The following is a 20,249-nucleotide window of genomic DNA, read 5'->3' on the forward strand; positions in this document are numbered from 1 at the left end:
AGCGCTATCACACGACTGGACTCCTTATTACATAAGAAGCCTTTGCCCACAAGTGGAACGTTAGATGCTGAATCAATGAATGAATCATATGTGTTTATCCAATCAATCATATCTTTACAAGTACAAGGAACCTTTTTAAGACTAAATCGGCAAACAAGTTTACGGACATCGTAAGCGTGTTACCAACCCAACCCCTAGCCCTCGCCAGAAGCACATGCCAACTCACTCAGCACAGGAACAGAACATTGCTTGAATGTAGTATGATTTAGCTGTAATCTTCTTGAAGGTCGAGGTCTATCTCCCCAGATGGACTACTCCAGATTTTGAGAAGAATATAACCTGCTGTACCCTACCTCAATGTTATTCAATAAACTAAATACTAGCAGATAAATGTTTGTTCACGCAATACACCTTTAAACGCTTAAAAAGAATAAAAAAGTGACACAATCTTCGGTGAGAAGCAGGATAATGTTCTTTGAGGCTTATTTGTATACATTTTATATATTTTCATTTACAGCAATCTCTGAGGCTTTTGTGGATTTCAATAAAATAAACAAATAGTCCGAAAAAAACTGTACCAAAATACTCTAGAAATAAAGACGTTTTTTGTACGTCAAAGTATGTAAATTACGAATTGAATTTGTAACATATTATTCAAGTGTCACGAGAACCATTATCGTTGCTTGGAAGTTTTCGTAAAATACAATCGTATTGTTCTACGTATCGTTGACTGCTCTCAATGAGAGAAAAAATCAAATTGTATCTTTGGTTTGTGGAAATCGAGACGATCTTGTAAATAGGCAATTTGAGTGTAAGAAATATGCGAAATCACAATTTTTACCAATCGAGTATCAAGTATATTTGAATCGTTCGGTATTTTGTATTCTAATGTCATAAAGATGTCATGTTTGATTTTAGTTTTTGTAAAAGTCAAAAACTATTGAATTCATTTTTTAAAAAAACGAGTGTGCTTTAGACCACACGACTGAAGTAAAACTTACGAAACGTAACTCTCTCTCTCTATCTTCACTCACTTATATCTCCCTCTCGACCTTCCGTTTGCCTCGCCCAATCACACTTTTCGTGACGCCCTCGTCGCGTATTCACCAGCATACTCACCAAGTCAAGCGTGCGTGAAGAATTTTTACTTCGAAAACCTTTCTCTGGCAATAAAAGGTTGTTGAAATTGTTTTATTACCAATGTGATGTGATGGATAATGTATGTTAATGGTAGAGCCGTTCCCGTGCGGCTATTGATAAGTACTATAAACAAAATTTCTTTTGCAGTTAAACTAAAACCTCAAAATGTATGATTAAATATAATAAGTTGGTATAAAATGAGTTACGAGCCGTTTCCCAAACGAGTGTCTACGACTATTGAATAGGAAGACTCAACCACAATATATTTTATAAAATTTATATGAATGAAACCAATTTTTTGTTAGATTCTGCTTCAAGCTATCTTCAAACATTGCTTTAGTTTTGCCACTTACAGCAGCGTAAAGTAAAATTCTCAAAATAATTGAAATGAGGAGGTTCTCAATTCGACTATACTTTTTTTTAATGTATGTTACTTCACAACTTTTGACCGGGTGGACCGATTTCGACAAAAAAATTTTTAATCGAAAGATGGTGTATGTCATTTGGCCCCATTGAAATTTATTTGAGATCTAACAATAACTTTTCGAGTTATATCTAATAATACGTTTTTACTTGCCTATTTTTTCGTCTACTTACGTTGAATTACTTGTCGATGTAATTGAAGTCTTTTTTTTTTTTGTTTGCGAGCAAATACAATTATTGTTATTTTGCCAACGGGTTTTATCCTGCTATACCTACTTTTTTGAAGTAAAGCTTCTTTACGCACGCTTGACTACGAGAGTAAGCTGGTGGATGCGTGACAAGACGAAAAGTGTGATCCGGCGAGGCAAACGGGTGTTGAGAGGTAGATATAAGTTATTAAAGATAGAAACACAGAGAGTTTTTTTAATATATAGACTAGCGCTTGACTGCGATCTCACCTGATGGCAAGTGAAGATGCAGCCTAAGGTGGTGCGCGCTTGCCTAGAAGATGCCTATTCACTCTTGATTTAGTTACTTTCTTACGAAGTTATACTTTAGTCATGTGGTCTAAAGCACATAAGTTTTTTTCCCTTAAAACTGATCGACACTGGAATATATTTATACATTTTAACCTCTTCATTTCCTCTCCTCTTTAATTTTGAAACTAGACAAATAGCAATATTTCAGGTCAACGTTTCTATTCAGCATTTATTTTTAATCTACGTTAGACGAACACTACTGGTATGCATATTGTTATAGATTTTGAACTATAGATATGAATAATTTGCTCTTATCTAGGTCGCCGTTCATTTTTATTGTTTCTAAAAATCGTGTTCTTCTCGCAAACCTATCCTATGAGGAAACAGTCGACTACGCTTGTATTGAGAAAGGGCGAGTATCTTTCGTCTTAAGTCAATCCTTTATTAGAATAACTATTTTTGCGATTATAAGAAACAATTTCGGCAATGATGAATCGACATCAATGACTCCTTTGTTTGGTTATAAAAATTATAATCGTAACCATATTTAACCGATTTAAAAAATTAAGAGAAATAAATTCTTTTTTTTTTTTTTAAATCGAAAGCTCGTGCTTGTCATATGTTCCAATTTAAATTTAATCGACATCTGACGAGTACTTATTTTAGCTGTTATTAATAAAGCGTATTTAATTGAGTGTACTGTGAAGTCGTTTTTTTTTTTTTTTTAATTTCGAAGCAACCATTTTATCAATTGTTTATGATCACTTATGTAATAGTCAGGTCTGTCCATCATGTGTCATTGTAATTAATTAAAAATATGTCAAGTTTGAAATGAAACATGTAAAACACAGCGAATTAACAATTATTTATACATTACTAGCTTCTGCCCGCAACTTCTTCCGCGTGGAATATGAACAATTATTCTGTCATACATGATTTTTGCGAAACCGTAGCACACGCAGCGGAAGCTCTCAAAAGGAAAAAGAAACCGATTTGGAATCATCTGTTTTGGTCTTAGCATGATGATATATAGCCTATAGCCTTCCTCAATAAGCTATCTACCACTGAAAGAATTTTTCAAATCGGACCTGGTAATACCGGTAGTTCCTGAGATAAGCGTGTTAAAACAAACAAACACTTCAGCTTTATAATATTAGTATAGATGAATATAGAAACAGTAAATGCATGATTTTTTTCTAAATTTAACGCTGATTTTTACCTTCATTGAAACTAGATTAAGTTAATAAAATAAATATCGCACCGTCTAGTATTACAAAATACCTGTTTTGACATAAAATTATAATGTCGAGTGATCATCACTTGAGCCTAATACAGTACATAGGCCTCCACAAGTTTACGCCAAAAATAACGTGAACTCATGTGGTTTGCCCATAGTCACCACGCTGGGCAGGCGGGTTGGTGACCGCAGGGCTGGCTTTGTCGCGCCGAAGACGCTGCTGCCCATCTTCGGCCTGTGTATTTCAAAGCCAGCAGTTGGATAGTTATTCTGCCATCGGTCAGCTTTCTAACTTCCAAGGTGATAGTGGAACTGTGTTATCCCTTAGTCGCCTCTTACGACACGCACGGAAAGAGATGGCTACATTCTTAATGCTGTAACCACACAGCCAATGTCGAGTGATAGCCCTAACAAAAAGTTAGTTTTGTCTTTTCTTTACGAGTACACTAGACCAGTGCTTTTAGTCTTTGTGAAAGTAGTAAAAAGTGAAAAAAAATATTAGGTTGAAACACGTTGGAAAAGGAAGAGTAATTGATTCTTCCTTTCATTTTCGTTGTGTTCTCTTTTTTTTTAAATGGGTTTCATCTGTCTATAACTTTTTTTTTTGGTTTCAAAAATTTAGAGCACTGGTCTGACAAGACAAGCTTATTTCCGAAGTATTTTTGTTTTTTTTTTTATTCCATATATCGGTATTTTATAGGAGCAACATACTAATGAAAAAAATTAAAATTGAAATCATTTTTAAAACGCAAGCTTTTATTTTTAATGCGCTAAAAATAATAATACGTTTTTTTTTTCATAATTTCTTTAATCGTACATTATCATTTTAATTGAACGTGTATTTAATATTTTACTTTTTAATTTTTTATTAAAATTGAGTTGCAAGATTCCACCCTACTAGATACTTACATGCATTCCAAGTTAAATAGAAGCAATTAAAATGGCGCGAACCATTAAAAGTAGCATATTTACTAAAAACCGACATATATGATTTGTCAAACATCTCAAAATTGCCTCAAAAATTACGCGAAAAGTCTAAGTCTCAAAAGTGTTAATCTATTATCCCATATTATTCGTATCAATTTATATATCCCATTTTATTCATATACGTTTATGGTTTAAATTCATTTCAAAAAAGGATATCGTCCAATTTTCTTCGTTTCAAATTTCGATGGTGTGTTTGTGAAGTTCTTTTTCGACAACGTAAAAACCATTTTGGTGTCCTTTTTTTCCGCCACCTTATTCTTAAAACCACAAAACGTAAACAATAGTCCAAGTACGAACCAAATTAGTTCTATAACGCTTATAATAGAACCACCGAGGCAGAGACCGAAGATACCGCCGAGATTCGCTGAAAGGAAAAAATATTTAAAATCTCTTTGTAGATATTATTGTTACTGCTGGAAAAAAAAAGTCAAGATTGTTTTTAAGCGACTTCAAAAAAGGAGGAGGTTACTCAATTCGACCGTATATATATACATTATGTATGTTCGGGGATAACTTCGTCGTTTATAACTCGATTTTGATAATAATTTTTTTGTTGGAAAAAAGATATCCTAAGTGTGGTACCATGATAAGGAAACCAGGATCTGATGATGGGATCCCAGAGAAATCGAGGGACCCTCGAAAATCTTCATAACTTTTTACTAAGTGTACCGATTTTGATGATTTTTAATTTAATCAAAATCCGATATTTACCATGTGGTAACATTTAAATTTCATCGAGATCTGATCACAACGTTTGGAGTAATCTTTGATAATGCGTATTTACTTGACTAATTTTTCGTCTACCTACGTTGTATTACTTGTCGATATAATTGAAGTTGTTTTTTTTTTTTTAGTTTGCCAGCAAACACAGTTAGTTATCTTAGAAAATATGTAGATAATTTTATAGAACTTAAATTATATAATACTAAGTTCAAAGTTAAAATTAATAATGATAAATATAATGTGGCTACTTTATCACTATTGAATTAACATATTACTACAACTTTGAAGTAGCCCGACTGGAGATGTACGTCAACCTTGCAGAAGATCACAGCTAAATAATACTGCTTCCAAGCAGTGTTTTGTTTCTGTGGTCAGTAAGGTGACCAGAGCTTCTGGGGCAAACTGGGGATAGGGTGAGCAACACGCTTGCTATGCTTCTGGTATTACAGACATCTACAAGCTACGGTAACCAAAAGAAAAGTGTGATCGAGCGAGGCGAACGGAGCAAGATAGAGAGAGAGCACAGTGCGAGCACACCTTTTTTTCTCTTTCTCTTATAACCAGTTACGTTTCATACATCTAAGACACAGTGCAGGCCTATTGTGCAAAATTTTTATTACAGTCGTGTGGTCTATAGAACACTCGTTTTCTGTTTTATTTTTCTTTGATTTGTTTCTAATTTAATGATTAAATTGTTCACGAAACGAGTAGAAGATATCTGGTCGAACGCTACGTAAACAATTTTCACGTAATCAAGCAATCCTATAAATTTAATTAAACTCACCAAGCATTTGATCCCAAGTATATAAAACTTCCCGTTTATACTTGAGGCAAGTGTTATCAGCGAAATGCACAGTTACACGGGTGTTACGCTCCGCTGTTCCACTAAAACATAATTACAGAAATGAAACAAATTAATTCTTTCAACTTTTATCAAAAATTATATAAATTTAATGAAATTGTGAATCTGCACATACATAAATGTAATAAAATTATGAATCTATATCACATATAAATAATATTTTATAATATAATCTGTCTTTTTTGTTAAGTGCATATAGATATTTAGACGATACTAAAACGATTTTTAAATTTTTGTCAGTCTGTTTGTCTGTCTCACTTTTTTCTATTTGTCAGACTTTCACCAAAGGGTTGAGGAGGCTGTGGAGCAACAAACAGAATACTTTTAATCGCGGTATTTTTGGGTAATCGGGATTTAAGCGAGAAAGATCGCATTTACCTCACCTAACCTAAAAATTTGTATGTTTTCACCATTTTTGTTGTTAAAAGTATTAAGCTTCATGATAAGGATTTGTCATCAAAAATAAAAAGATAAGTATATCAGCGTTTTTGAGAATTCTATCCCTAATGAGTAACCTAGGGATTGAAGATTTTGCAGAAATACGTTCGATTGTTTCAATACTAGAGATGTGAAACTTTGTTTTTTTCGGGACACTGATTCAAAATGAGCAAGTGTTAAGGCCTATCATCATCATCATTGGCCTTAGTCCGTCTATTGCAGACGATATAGACAGTGTCAGACAGACACTGTGTCGCCTAGGAGACTCTTCAGGAAAACGCAGACTTGCCTAAGCTCTGCGACACCCTCTCGACCTCACTGGCTAGGCCAACAGGAACGACGAGTCGATACGTGTGGAGCCAGTTCAGCTGCAGGAGTCTTTCACATTTTAGAGCTATACCAAGAATGCTTGACGGAGACCCCATTCCGGGTTTCAAATGAAGTTTTTCTTCTTCAGGACCCTGATAATTTTGAGCCAGGTTGATCCCTTGGTCGCCTTTTACGACCCCCATGGGAAGAAAGGGGGTGGTGCTATTCTACTCGACCGACACCACGCGGCAATTAAGGCCTAAGTTGCATAACTAATGTTGCTATATACATATTATGTATATTGATGATTAGTATACAGGTTAATATGGAAGTGCGCCGTTCCAGGAATTAAAAGTATGAAACTTTATCCTTGGCCTTCTGATGACAAAAACATTAACATTTATTTCAGTATTTTTTGAAGTTTCTCTAATGGGATAAAACAAGACTTGACTTTATGTATGAAAACATATTTCTTGTTTAAAGTTGCTCAAACCTTTATTTTTAATACACAAGCATAAACGCCCAGACCATAACAAATATCTGTATGAACAATACAAACGTTTGCCATGTGCGGTGATCGAACCCGTGACTGCCCGCGCAACAGTCCCGAGACAGCCTGATCGTGAACACTGCGCTAACGAATCGTCAAAAAAAAATAAAATAGTTCTTCAAATGTAAGCAGTCAAATTGACTCCATTATATTTGCTTTAAGACATATTCGAAGGGCAAATGGGATAGTGAACGTGATAGGATAACGTAGTATCAAGATTTCATTTACATTCGTTGGAGAATGAGCTTGTAAGAAAAAATCTAGCTAAAATTTCAATTAAATTCTTAAATATTTAACTGCGAATCAATCGATTATTTGAAATAAAAAAAAATGTTCTTAGTCTTTTTTTTTTATTGTTAAGGAACTCGAACCGCTAAAAATAAACACATACAATTAAATTTACAAACATAAAAAATAAACCAAAACTGTGTCCACAAATAAATTTAACACAATCAGTTTTCGCTTATTGTGTTAAATTTAACTTAGAACGGAAATAAGGTTTACCCTAAAAAGAATCTAAAAATGGCGTCGATTTGACAGCTGTGAAGAGTTAATCCACACTTTTGTCAAATGGAACATTTAAATTTAAATTTCGTCAAAATACACCGACATTTAACGGAATAGTAGTATGAGTGTTCATGAGGGTCGAGGCTTTGTCCTTTATAATACTTTTAGTGACGAAAATCTATCTCATGATAGAATTTATCCTATTCATAGCGACCATTGTGATAAAATGAATTATATTTCATTTTTGCTTTGAATGACGAATCGTTTTCATTCAAAGAAACATCTTAATAAAGTAAATTTAGAGCATAAAAAATCGTTGTATTATTCGACTACAATGTCGTAAAAACAAAATTTGCACAAAAGCTTGTGATTGAAATGAAGAGTAGCTGACAGGGATCACATTATTTCAATCATTCTCTCGTGTTTTTAGTGATCAGAAAGATGCTTAGAAGTCTCTCGCTAAGGTAGGGCAGGGCTGAACATATTTCTTATAGGTGCTTGGAAAATCAGAAGCATAGAAAGCTCGTCGCTGAATCTCCCCAGGAGCTCTGCTCATCTTACACCCCACAGGAATACAAGAGTGCTTGATAGCAGTGATATTTTTCTGTGATCTTCTGTAAGGTCGAGGTTCTTCCTTTTTCAGTCTGCTCCAGATTTTGAACAGGACATTTAGTCTGTTAAAGTTTTAAAGAGTAATGTGTCCTCCTTCGGACTTCAGACTCCGTTTAATGTGCCTTACCCCTACGTAAAGTTCGGTGAGGTGTTGGTCCAGACGTATTGTGCATCCATTAAATGTTGCCAGGTATAGTGTAGGGTGGCAGCCTCTCGTAACCAGGTAATTCCTAGTACCCTCCACGCCACCGTTACTGCGACCACTGCGTAGTCGGGAATAGTAGGACTGCCTGCAACTTAGGGCCGAAATTTCTGCTGCATTTTACATAAAGTCACCAGGCTGGGCAGGGTTGATGACCACAGGACTAGCTTTATTGCACCGAAGATGCTGCTGGTCTATTTGAAAACCAGCATAATCAGATAGTTATCCCACCATCGGTCAGCTTCAACAGTTCCAAGGTGATAGTGAAATTTTGTAATCTAAAAGTCGCCTTTCACGACACCCACGAGATGAGAGAGGGTGGCTACATTATATAGTGCCGTAACCACTTAGCAACCAATCATGAGACTGATTACCGGTCTAGTTGTATGAAAAAAAAAGTTTCTTTCAATGTAGTACTAGTATAAATTTGGTTTATAAAAATATAAGGTAACTGAATGATGCCATACAAATTTTTCAAACTGGAAGCATGGATTAGATAAGGAGCGAGATTGTTCAGTCGATAATCATAAATTGACGACAATTTTGTCTAGGGTTTCTAATGCTTTCGTCTTTGAAATTAAAATTAGGTTTTGTGATAAAGGTCAACTCCATTAGTGTTGTTTCGGAAAAAAAATTAGTCACATACGAGACATACTTGTATACTTATTCACAACCCTGTAGTCAAATAGTTTAGCGGATTAAGTTTGAACCCTTACCTTCATACAACAAAAGACTTGGGCAACTCAGTTGATGTATGGACATATTCATATACTGTTTAAATTGATACAGGACTGACATGCTTTTTTTATTCGACTAGGTTGGCAAAAAAGCTGATTTTAAGCAGCCCAAAGCCGAACTAACCCCAGACCCTCCTCAGAAGCTCTGGATATTTACTCACCACAGGAACACAACACTACGTAGAAACAGTATTATCTTCTATAGGGTTGAGGTACTTTCCCAGTCGGGTTGCTCCAGATTTTGAGCAAGATGTTTAGTTAAGATATATTAATTATATGGTTAAGATACTTTTTATATCAAACAATATATCTCTATGGCCACAAATTGGTAACCGCATCTCAAAAAATGTACAACGGTGGTTTAAGATTTAGAAGAACAAAAAAAAAAAGAACGATTTTTTTAGGTATTAGAGACCTCTAATGTCGTTTTGATTTTTGCAAACCTTAAAATCTTAATTGAAAATCTTATCAAAATCATTAGAACCATTTTTCTGTTCAATCACGTTAATTAAAAATATTGTACCGCCAAAATTTATAATCATAAAACTAATACATATTAAAGTTAACCTAACAAAATAAATAGTGGGAAGCGAAAACTAATCTTACAACAATTTAGTTTAGACCCGAACAAATTTTCTAAAAAAAACCATAGAACAAATTCTTATGAAACGTTATTAAACGACAAGCTCAATTAATCCTTTTATTTGTAATAAATCTTAATATATATAATCTTAGTTTCGTATGTGTTTTTCACCTAACTTCCCTGAAACGGCGGACCTATTTGATTGAAATTTCGTGTATACATTTCAAAGAGTTTATGAATGATTTGAAATTACAATTGGACCCGGTAGTTGGCGCTGCTATTGGTATGTCAAATTTAATATGAAGGTGCTATTCCAGACAGTACAATGTCTAACGGGTCCGCCAGTATACATTATAATTACGTACATAGGAATTCGGTCCAATTTGATGTACTCCGCCTCAGTGTCGAACTGCACATAGTCACATCGCTGGTAACACTCATGCTCCAATATTATGTTCCGAATGTCGTTCTGAACCTGATCTGAAAAAATAAATGAAAGTAGAAGAAATTTTAAGAAAGAGATTTTATCATCAATATCTTATATAAAACGTGTTGTTAAATTGGCGTCCTTCCGATTAGGGACAAAAAAGATACACACCCATTTCTTCACAAAGTATTTTTTCAAATGTGTCGATTTGAAGTTACTTAGTAACGAGCTGTAATTTATTAGTGTAGCGATTTTTCCCTTATAATTTCGGCTATGTGTGCCTACATGTGGGACTATAAGCCCCTAAACGGAAAGACGCCAGTTTTATTACACGTTGTATAAATCTATTTTATGATGTTATTTGTTATTATTCTATGATATACAATTGTATAAAATATATCATAAGTTAATCTATTTTATGATTTCAATAACATTTACCTATCATCTTATAAATGCACTTTAGTCGTTCCCACGAACATTGGCGAAAATCTTCGACTTTGAGCTCTTTCGCTAGAAACAAATGCGGTACAATTTAAGCAAAGATACAGCCATAAAATTACGATCAAATGTCAAACCATTTATTATCGGCATGAAGATTGTAATTAAAGTTAAAAAAAAAATTCTGATTCCTTCCTCAAATTAGCGTATTTGTACAAATAATTAAATTCGGTCTGTCTACGAGGAGACTTCTACTTTCTATTTCGGTCTTTCTGAGTTTTGTCTTTCTGGATCCCCCAAAATGCCTCCGAGTTTTGTATACGAGATAGTGACCGTTACTCATAGTGGGGAATATACCCGAAAACCGCAGTGAAGCGGTGTGGTGGATTAAGCTCCGATCTTACTCCTATATGTAGATAGAGGCCTTTGGCCTGAAGTGGGATCTTACAGGCTGAAGAATAGAATCTCCACTCTATTTGACAATAGTGAAATCGATAGTAGGGCTACGACAAAAAAACGACGCCACTAAACCTAATTAATATTAAAAAACTTACGATCATAATTGAAAGGTATACAACGGCAGTGTCCAATTACTTTCCTCATCATCAGTACTGTCATGCAACCTTGGTATGAATTTGCGTTAACTTCATTATCCTGGAACAAAAAAATAGTACTCTTAATCATCTGCCGAATAAACTGACTAAAATGAAAAGTTGAATAACCTCGCGTGAGGGTAATGAAATAAAGTTTAAGTTGCGTCATTTGCAATATATCAGCAAATATTTGCATTAATAAAATTTAAAAGAAGATCATAATAATACTATAATAACAATAAGATAATTATGTGTATCCGTTTTTCCCGTCTACCAGAACCTCCTTATACCTGATCTTCTCAATAAAGACTTTGTCTACCTTTGGCAACAATATATGATGTATCACTGCAGTACAATTAAAACGTTAAAAATTACTAAGTAATCGAAGCAATAACTCCAATTTATTACAAGGACGAGATCCGCTGAAAAATGCAATATCAATTTTACTATTACGAGTATATATTGCACAAGGTGCCTCGTAGAAAGCCAATCTTATTTGACTATTGAAGACGTGTCATACGAGTACGTCTATTGAATAATATTGTCTAAACATCTCAACTAGTGTTGTGATTTTAAATCTAGGATATTTTTTAATAATGTCTAAATTGTTTAGTAGTTCGATTTATTTCTCGTGCGGTCTCACTTTTCTGTTCACTGGTGACAACCAATGGGAATCGAGTGCGGCGGGGAGTGTTGTTACTATTTTTTTATTAAAAAGATCGGAAGATGTTAGAAAATGCCCAAAAAGCCAATGCAAGTGTAATAAGTAATTATTTTAGTGCAGGATTTAATAAAGTGAGGTCGTTCTGAATCAAGGAGTTTCATTTCATCATGTCTACATGTTCTTTATACATCTGTGTAATGGATAAAATAATTTTATATCCACTTTAGTATGTTAAAGATAAACCGCAAAGGGGCTCCCTGAAAATTCCTGGCCAGGCTATATTATTTTTGGCAACTGCCATTCAAACTAGCCTTTTAGCTGGCAATCCTATGTGAAAGTATTCGCGATGAAGCTGAGCTCATTCTGATTTATTTATCAAACATGTGGGTGAAAGTAGCTAGTATCAATATATATTAATATACCTGTTTATACTTGCTAACCTAGTAGTTATTCTACAGGCTTCACACTGTTAATAACGCTGTTAATGACGCCGCGTTGGCGCAACGGTTACAGCCATGGATTGTACCTGTTGCGCTGGAGGTTTCGGGTTCGATCCCCACACATGACGAACATTTGTATTGGTCATACAGGTATTTGCCGTGATCTGGGTGTTTGTGCAGTGCTTGTGGGTCTCCTCACCGTGCCTCGGAGAGCACGTTAAGCCGTCGGTGCCGCTTGTTACCATGTACACCTGCCGGCCTAGCATGCATACAACGAGATATCTCTTGACGAGAGAGAGAGATAATGTCTACATCGAGTATTTTCTCGATTACCCTAACATGCGCACTACGAGAGACAAAATTCTCTTCCGAAGACTTCGCCTTGTCGAGTAGAGAAACATTATCAACCATAATCACAACTGAATATCATTCTTATTTCTTATGTCGTAAAGTTGAATTTACAAGGTTATTGACCAATCGTTACAAACCGGGATGAGCCAACGTTTGTATAATTTCAAACGAGTGACACATGTTTTATTTAACAATGTTCTCGGCCTTTTGGCTAAGATAAAAAGTGTATATCTAATTTAAAAAATCTAATATGGAAAATAAAACGGCGTAAGTAAATGAATTTAATTATATATGTACAACAATATGCTCGTGTTGTGCTTTATATCTTGTCGCACATTAGATAATTGTAATTCTATCACGCATTGTTTTGTTTTTTTTTTTTTTAATTTTTAAAATTTTTTGAATTTTTGATTTTTTTTTTTTGATTATTGATTTTACTTTTATTCTATTTAATTTTATTTTTAGTTACTGATTTTTTTAATATAGTTTTGTTTTGTTTTTTATTCTGAATGTTGTCTTGTCTTGTTGTACTAACCCAATATGGACTTATACTTTGGTCTGAAATAAAGTATTATTATTATTATTATTTAGAATAAGAAGCAACAGGGCGCAAATACGTTTTTTGTGTCATTATATGGCACACTTCACTCGACTTTTCGCATTTCCCGCTCTTCGTATACCGAAATTATATAATTATAATAGGGAAACGCCATGGTATACAAAAAATTGGCACCCGGTTTTATTTATTTTTTATTTATCGTCTTTCTCGTCGATAATATTGAAAACGAGAAGTTTCTCTTCCTAAAACGACAAAATTCGACAAAATTACGATGTCATGTTAGCTTCCGTAGAGATAAATATCACAGATCACTAAAATTTAATGATTATCTCTTCTATTGACGTAACGAGAAGAGTATCGCGTGCACGCATGTTAGCTACTGTAGACATAGAGAGATAATACGAGAAAAGGGGTAGACAAAATTTTGTCGTGGCGCGCATGCTAGGCCTGCTGATAGCGATCGTTACTCATAGTAGGGAATACATCCGCCAACCCGCATTGGAGCAGCTTGGTGGATTAAGCTCTGATCCTTCTCCTACATGGGGAAAGAGGCCTATGCCCAGTAGTGGGATATTACAGGCTGAAGCGTTCACACTGTAAATGAATATAAAATAGTTTTCATCCATTAAACAGATGGGTGAAGTTCGTCTCTAGTTCAGATCACCTACAAATACGGAGTAAAGGAAACATGTAATGTTGAATATTGAACAAGTGACAGGTTTCTTACCGAAGATGAAAGAGTTTGCGATACTTGTAGCATTTTCATATTTATTTATTGTAACCTTGACGACTTCACTTATTTTAAGCTTTTGCGATATATTTGCACTTTAAGAATCTTGATTTTAACTTGGATTTTTAATCATCATTACAGCCTATACAGTCCACTGCTGGACATAGGCCTCCACAAGTTTACGCCAAAAATAACGTAAACTCATGTGTTTTGCCCATAGTCATCACGCTGGGCAGGCGGGTTGGTGACTGATATGCGATATTGGTGGTGGGTGTGGCTTTGTTGCACCGAAAATGATGCTGTCCGTCTTCGGCCTGTGTAATTCAAAGCCAGCAGTTGGATAGTTATCCCACCATCCGGTCGGCTTTTTAAGTTCCAAGGTGGTAGTGGAAGTGTGTTATCCCTTAGTCGCCTCTTATTACGGGAAGAGAGGGTGTGGCTATATTCTTACCGCTGTAACCACACAGCCTAATCGAGATCTAAGGAGTATTCACACATGTAAGGAATAAAAGACAATTCACTGTTATCAGACGGTAAAATCATAATCAAAGTAAAAAAGGCTTTAAAACCACCTTCGAGTTGTCGTTTTACAAATTAAAATTGTATTTATGGGTAAAAGGGAAGCAACATCCGATTCAAAATTTCTATAAATCCAGTTCGGTAGCAAGCCAGTTTGTATTATATCGATACCTCGGGGCTCAAAGGGCGTAACCGCCATTTTGGCGAAATTGACTTTTTAATGCAGCCTTACTTATTTTTTTCTCCTCTATCGATCTGTATATTTAAAGTCTTCCTATTTGCCAAAAAGTGACCTATTTTTTGTAAAAAATAAAACATATTTTTTCAGTTTTTGTGTCGTAACAGCAATCATTGTTAATAATCATAAACGTGATGGGAGTAAACGACACCGTAGATGGTACGAATATTCTTACGTGGTGCTTAAGCCCGAACATAACCATTTCTAAAGAATCAACTTACCAGATACACCCTTAAACATTTATGTACTCTAAAATAAAATGACACATACGTCTAACAATTATCCCTTAATTGGTCAACCATATCTACCTATATATTATGTGATTGCGAGAGCTTTGCTTGTGATTGTGATTTCTTGATTAAGGGTCATTAATGTTTAAGTTAAACGTTATAGTGTGATAATATTTTTAACCAAATTTAATATTTCTAGTTTTGTAAGTGCAGGTACCTAAGTTTTGGTCATTTTATTAAATGTATGTGTAATGTTAATGGTTCCACAGTCTATTATTGACTAAAATTGTTTAAATAATATGTAACGCAGGTGACGCAAAAATTATTGAATTTATCATTGTCCCTGAATCCTATTCAGAAATTTATTTTGTTTATGCACTTATTTTTCTCATTGTAAGATAGATTTTTAATAGTAGCAGTTGTTTTATTAGCCTCACAGATTATTTGTTTATAATCAATATGTTTGTCAAACATTCGTTATTCAAGGATGGTCAAATTTTAATGAGTCTGCTATTTTAGTAGGTAGCAATACTTAAGATTACCTAATAACTTTTACCAAAATACTTCATAAATAATATATAATTGATCTCAAGAGTTCCTTGTATTTTCTATACATTTTAAACAGAAGATTAGACATTAGCGCAAAATTTTGTAGCGATACCTAAGTACTTGCCATTTCAGTACAATTTAGTTTTAATCGTTCATTCTGCTTTACGTTAATAAGATGTTTCGTTACAACTGAAATTATATAAAAATAAGAGTCTTTTTCTTACTTTGTTTAATAAACAATATTTTCAATAACAAGTGAATTTTATTTATCATTTTTTTTATAATAAATGAGTTTTGGAATAGGTTTTAGATAGGTTAGGCTATTAAGTATAGATAAAATTAATAATTAGGTATTTGTATAATTAATTAGTTATCTGAGTCGATAAATGGTAATAAAATCTATAAAAAGGTTAATAAAGTACATAATTATATACAAAAGTTAATAAAGTTCATAAAAATTGCACTTAAATCGATTACCTAAATGAAGAAAACAAAGCAGCTGTCTACAAACTGATAGAAATAGTGAGAAAATTGACCGTTGCAACCATAGATTATACACTTAAATACGGTTACAACCATCACTAATCAAATATCCATTGATTTTTCGGGCGTAAACGCCCCAATCATTCGATTTTCCGAGGCGTATAGACAAGCTATTTTTGTTACTTTTAAATTTATTTGAAATATAATTATACAAAGTTCTGCATCAAAAAAAAAAAAAAAAACTTTTGGTCCTAGAATGGTTTATTTAGGACAATAATTGAGAAAGTTATGTCGAAAATATTTTTTTGTTTTTTGTTTTTTGGCTCTCCTGTAAAATCGAGTTTTGGTGCTTACGCCCTTTGAGCCCCGAGGTATCGATATACTTACAGAGGGTAGAAAACATTTTCGGTTATCTAAGGACAGAGCTTTCACATCGCTGGATGAGTCGATCGCCCATACGTTCACCGTGACGTCAAAATACGTAAGCGGAGGCAGAGTAATTGGTCTGTTTAATAGTGTTAGGTTATCTTGCTTGTCAAAGACATATAGCTGTAACATAATATAAATAACAATGTTTTTAACTATTACATGTGTCTTATGAGTAATATTTAAATTACAAGCTTAATAAAATATTACTCCTTATTTTTGCAATTCATATTATCTGAGCAAAACATTTGATGAACGAATCAGCTGGCCTATAGTCAGTTTGGGTTCGATGCTTTTTAACGAGGAGGTTACTCAATTCGACCGTATATAATATATATATATATATATATTATGTGTTGCGGATAACTTCGTCGTTTATGAACCGATTTTGATAATTCTTTTTTTGTTGGAAAGAAGATATCTTAAGTGCGGAACCATGATAAGGAAACCAGGATCTCATGATGGAATCCCAGGGAAATCGAAGGAAACCCTCAAAAATCGTAGTGACGACTAGTGCGTTTGTTAATTATTTTCGTCTACTTACGTTGTATTACTTGTCGACGTAATTGAAGTCGGTTTTTTTCGTTTGCGAGCAAACACAATTATTATTATTCTTTTTTTGTTGGAAAGGGAATGTCCCAAGAGTACCATGATTAGGGAACTAGGATTTTTTATAGTATCCCAAAGAAATCAAGTGGAACCTTCGAAAATCGTAGTGGCGAATAGTGCATTTGTTAATTTTTTTCGTCAAGCTAAGTTGTATGTAATTTAAATATTTTTTTAGTGTGATTAAATTAAGTCTGTACTTACAAATTCATAGCTATCTTCAACACTTCCATTAAAAAGCGTTCTCTGACTGTTTACAATTATATCCATTGCTTCTGATACTTCGGTACCGGTTCGTAAGTTGATACCCATACCTGCTTGTTCTCTGTTATAAAAATTAATTAGTTCATAAATATTTATTTTTTATAGACAGTAGTTAGTTATCTTATCCAAAATTCTCGTGTCGTAATATTAGTTAAAATACACCTCCAAACCGGGTGGACAATTTTTTATTAAATTTTGTGTGCATATCGGGTAGGTCTGAGAATCGGCCAACATCTATTTTACATACCCCTAAGTTAGGGGGTTCCTGGGGGGGGTATTAAGGGGGCTAATAGCATATATGGCAAAACAACGCTTATGGGGTCAGCTAGTATAACAATAAAAATTTGTTGAAATTTTAAATTAAAAAAAAATGCTTAAGCGAATTAATAATAGTATATCAATTGTACCAGACAACAAATTATGTATACATCTAATAAAGTGTGTGTATCAGCTCCGACACACGACTGGAGATTACATATCGACTGTCTAACGGCACAAAAAAGTCTTACTAGTCTAAGAAAAACATTATTACCATATCAAATGGTAAATAAACGAATCAAATAGCGCCATCTGTCGATGATGATGATTGAGATGGCGTTACTAGAAAATGTCGTAACGCCATCTATCGGTTGATGACGTGATAACAAAAACGTTACGAGGTCATTCGTTCAGTAGATTTTACTGCTCATATGCACACTGCTTGAATACCCAGTCTTGTTTAGTAAATTTTAAATTTAGAAGATATAAGAAAATTGAATACAATTGAAATGGTGTCACACCTCCAAGGAATACAAGTCCACCTAAAGTTTAAGTACTAGTAAATAATAATAATAATAATAATTTTATTTAATTAAGACTTACAGTCCACTTGTTAGTAACATTAGTAACTTCCAACTACGTTAGTGCACTTAAATTAAAATTAAAATTAACAATTTACCAATTCACTTGCTTAACCTCTCTTGCCTCACCACTACGCCAACAAAGTGCTGAAGCATAGGCTCAGCAAGCTTAGCACTGAACATTTTCAGAATTTTGTTAGAACTGAGCCGCATTCTGTTTAATAGAGAGGCGGTCCGTTTCCTCAAGATTGCGAAAAAGGAGTCAGTATTCGCTTCAGTAAACATTGCAGACGCACTACAGAAGCGTCTCAGTCCCAACAAAATCCTAAAACCATTGTTATATTGCACTCTAAGTGCGTCCAGCGATTTTTTACTATACCTGGTCCACAGGGCACACGTATAAAAAGTTTGACAATATGCTTTAAACAATGTTATTTTAGCATCGTTGTTACAGCGAGCAAACCTGTGGGCCAGCATATTACATCTGGCGGCAAGTGCCCTTCGTTCACGTTCTATGTCAGCATGATCCCTGAGATCCTCGGAAATGTAATGAGCTAGATATTTAAAAAGTTTTACCCGTCTTAGTTGAACATCGTTTAGTTTTAACACTGACTCGTAGTCAATTACCCCTCCGCGGACCACAAAAACCATGTACTCACTTTTATTTACATTGTACGTCAGGCCATGTTTTACCGCGTATTCGTCACAAATTTTTAATAGCGTCCTAATAGAGCCAGCCGACGGACCCAGCAGCACCATGTCATCTGCGTAACTAAGATTATTTAGGCAAATTCCATCAATCCAGCATCCAACACGTCTGCTGCTGAGTCCCACAATTAGCTCATTTACATACAGATTGAAAAGCTTAGGTGAGGTTATACCCCCCTGCCTCACCCCGCAATCCAACCGATAAGTATCTGATAAGGTTTCGCCCCACTTCACATAGTTTTCTTGTAAAGACCACTCATATTTTTTAATATTATGTTCCTACTACTACAATAAGCTACAAGAATCTCTCAATTTAATTAAAATTGTATTAATCTCTTCACCTGCTCTGTATACCTACGATGAATAGAAATGATCTAACATTTAATGAAGATGTAAATTTTACCTGATGTAAAATCTAGTGTAAGTATTACCTGAAATATTGGACATCAAACTGACAGCAGTATCCCATTATAGTGAAAACGTGTCTGAACATTTTAGAACAGTCTACTAGATGAGATCTCCAAACGCACTCCTTGACCAAAACGTCACACGGTTTCTTGAGCTGAAAATAATAACAGTAGGTATAAGAAGATATTAAAATAATTGTGTTTGCTCGCAAACGAAAAAAAAACCGACTTCAATTACATCGACGAGTAATACAACGTAGATCGACGAAAAAATAGTCAAGTAACTACGCGTTATCAAAGATTACTCAAAAAGTAGTTTTCAGATCTCGATAAAATTTATATGTGACCATATGATAAACATCAGCTTTCGATTAAATTAAAAATTATCAAAATCGGTTCACCCAGTAAAAAGTTATTACGGATTTTCGAGAGTTTCCCTCGATTTCTCTAGGATCCCATCATCAAATCCTAGTTTCCTTAGCATGGTACTAAACTAGGGATATCCCCTTTCCAACAAAAAAAGAATTATCAAAATCGATATATCCAGTAGAAAGTTATGCGGTATAAAACAACGTAGATCGACGAAAAAAGCGTCAAGTAAAATCGCATAGAGCGCGTGAGCATTGTGCCTAACATTCTTAATTATTATTTATGAGGGCGCGCCTTCTCACCGACTAAAGTGAAACAACCTATTTGGTTTTAAATCTCAAATAGCAAAGATATGTGTATACTGTAAGTAGTGTAAAATTGATTCATAAGCCTTTTAAACAGGTTAAATTTATATTGAATAATCTCTGCGTATAAGATATGAGAATAAAATTGTAAAGCAACATTGCTAGTGACATAGATTTGACATACGACAAGACCTCAAGGTCTTAATTGATTTTAACTATTGTCATGCATAATATTGAATCAATAGCCGTTAGCTTAGCCCTTAATTCAATTTCATCTTTCGAGTTAAATTGGAAGGCGCCGCCTTTAAAAATTAG

The 20,249-nt window shown here is 34.3% G+C and overlaps 1 protein-coding gene across 1 annotated transcript; it reads right to left on the bottom strand.

The window, feature by feature from the left end:
* Window positions 1-4,403: 4,403 nt before the first annotated feature.
* LOC123654465 lies at window positions 4,404-19,346 on the bottom strand. Its single transcript, XM_045590365.1, has 8 exons — window positions 19,285-19,346; window positions 17,247-17,367; window positions 16,398-16,559; window positions 11,209-11,308; window positions 10,655-10,726; window positions 10,155-10,269; window positions 5,774-5,874; window positions 4,404-4,630 (listed from the first exon to the last, which is right to left on the bottom strand). Exons 1-8 carry the CDS (start codon window positions 19,344-19,346, stop codon window positions 4,404-4,406), a joined length of 960 nt encoding a protein of 319 aa, XP_045446321.1.
* Between the last annotated feature and the right edge of the window lie 903 nt (window positions 19,347-20,249).

The sequence above is a fragment of the Melitaea cinxia genome, chromosome 6 (assembly GCF_905220565.1).
Source record: "Melitaea cinxia chromosome 6, ilMelCinx1.1, whole genome shotgun sequence".
NCBI lineage: Eukaryota > Metazoa > Arthropoda > Insecta > Lepidoptera > Nymphalidae > Melitaea > Melitaea cinxia.

Excerpts from the sequence above, each read along its gene's own strand:
- LOC123654465 (XM_045590365.1), bottom strand. The coding sequence starts at position 19,346 with ATGTTCAGACACGTTTTCACTATAATGGGATACTGCTGTCAGTTTGAT. Across the intron at positions 16,560-17,246 it reads TTGAAGATAGCTATGAATTT|CTATATGTCTTTGACAAGCA; the intron begins GTAAGTACAGAC and ends ATTATGTTACAG. Across the intron at positions 5,875-10,154 it reads AAATTGGACCGAATTCCTAT|TGGAACAGCGGAGCGTAACA; the intron begins GTACGTAATTAT and ends ATTATGTTTTAG.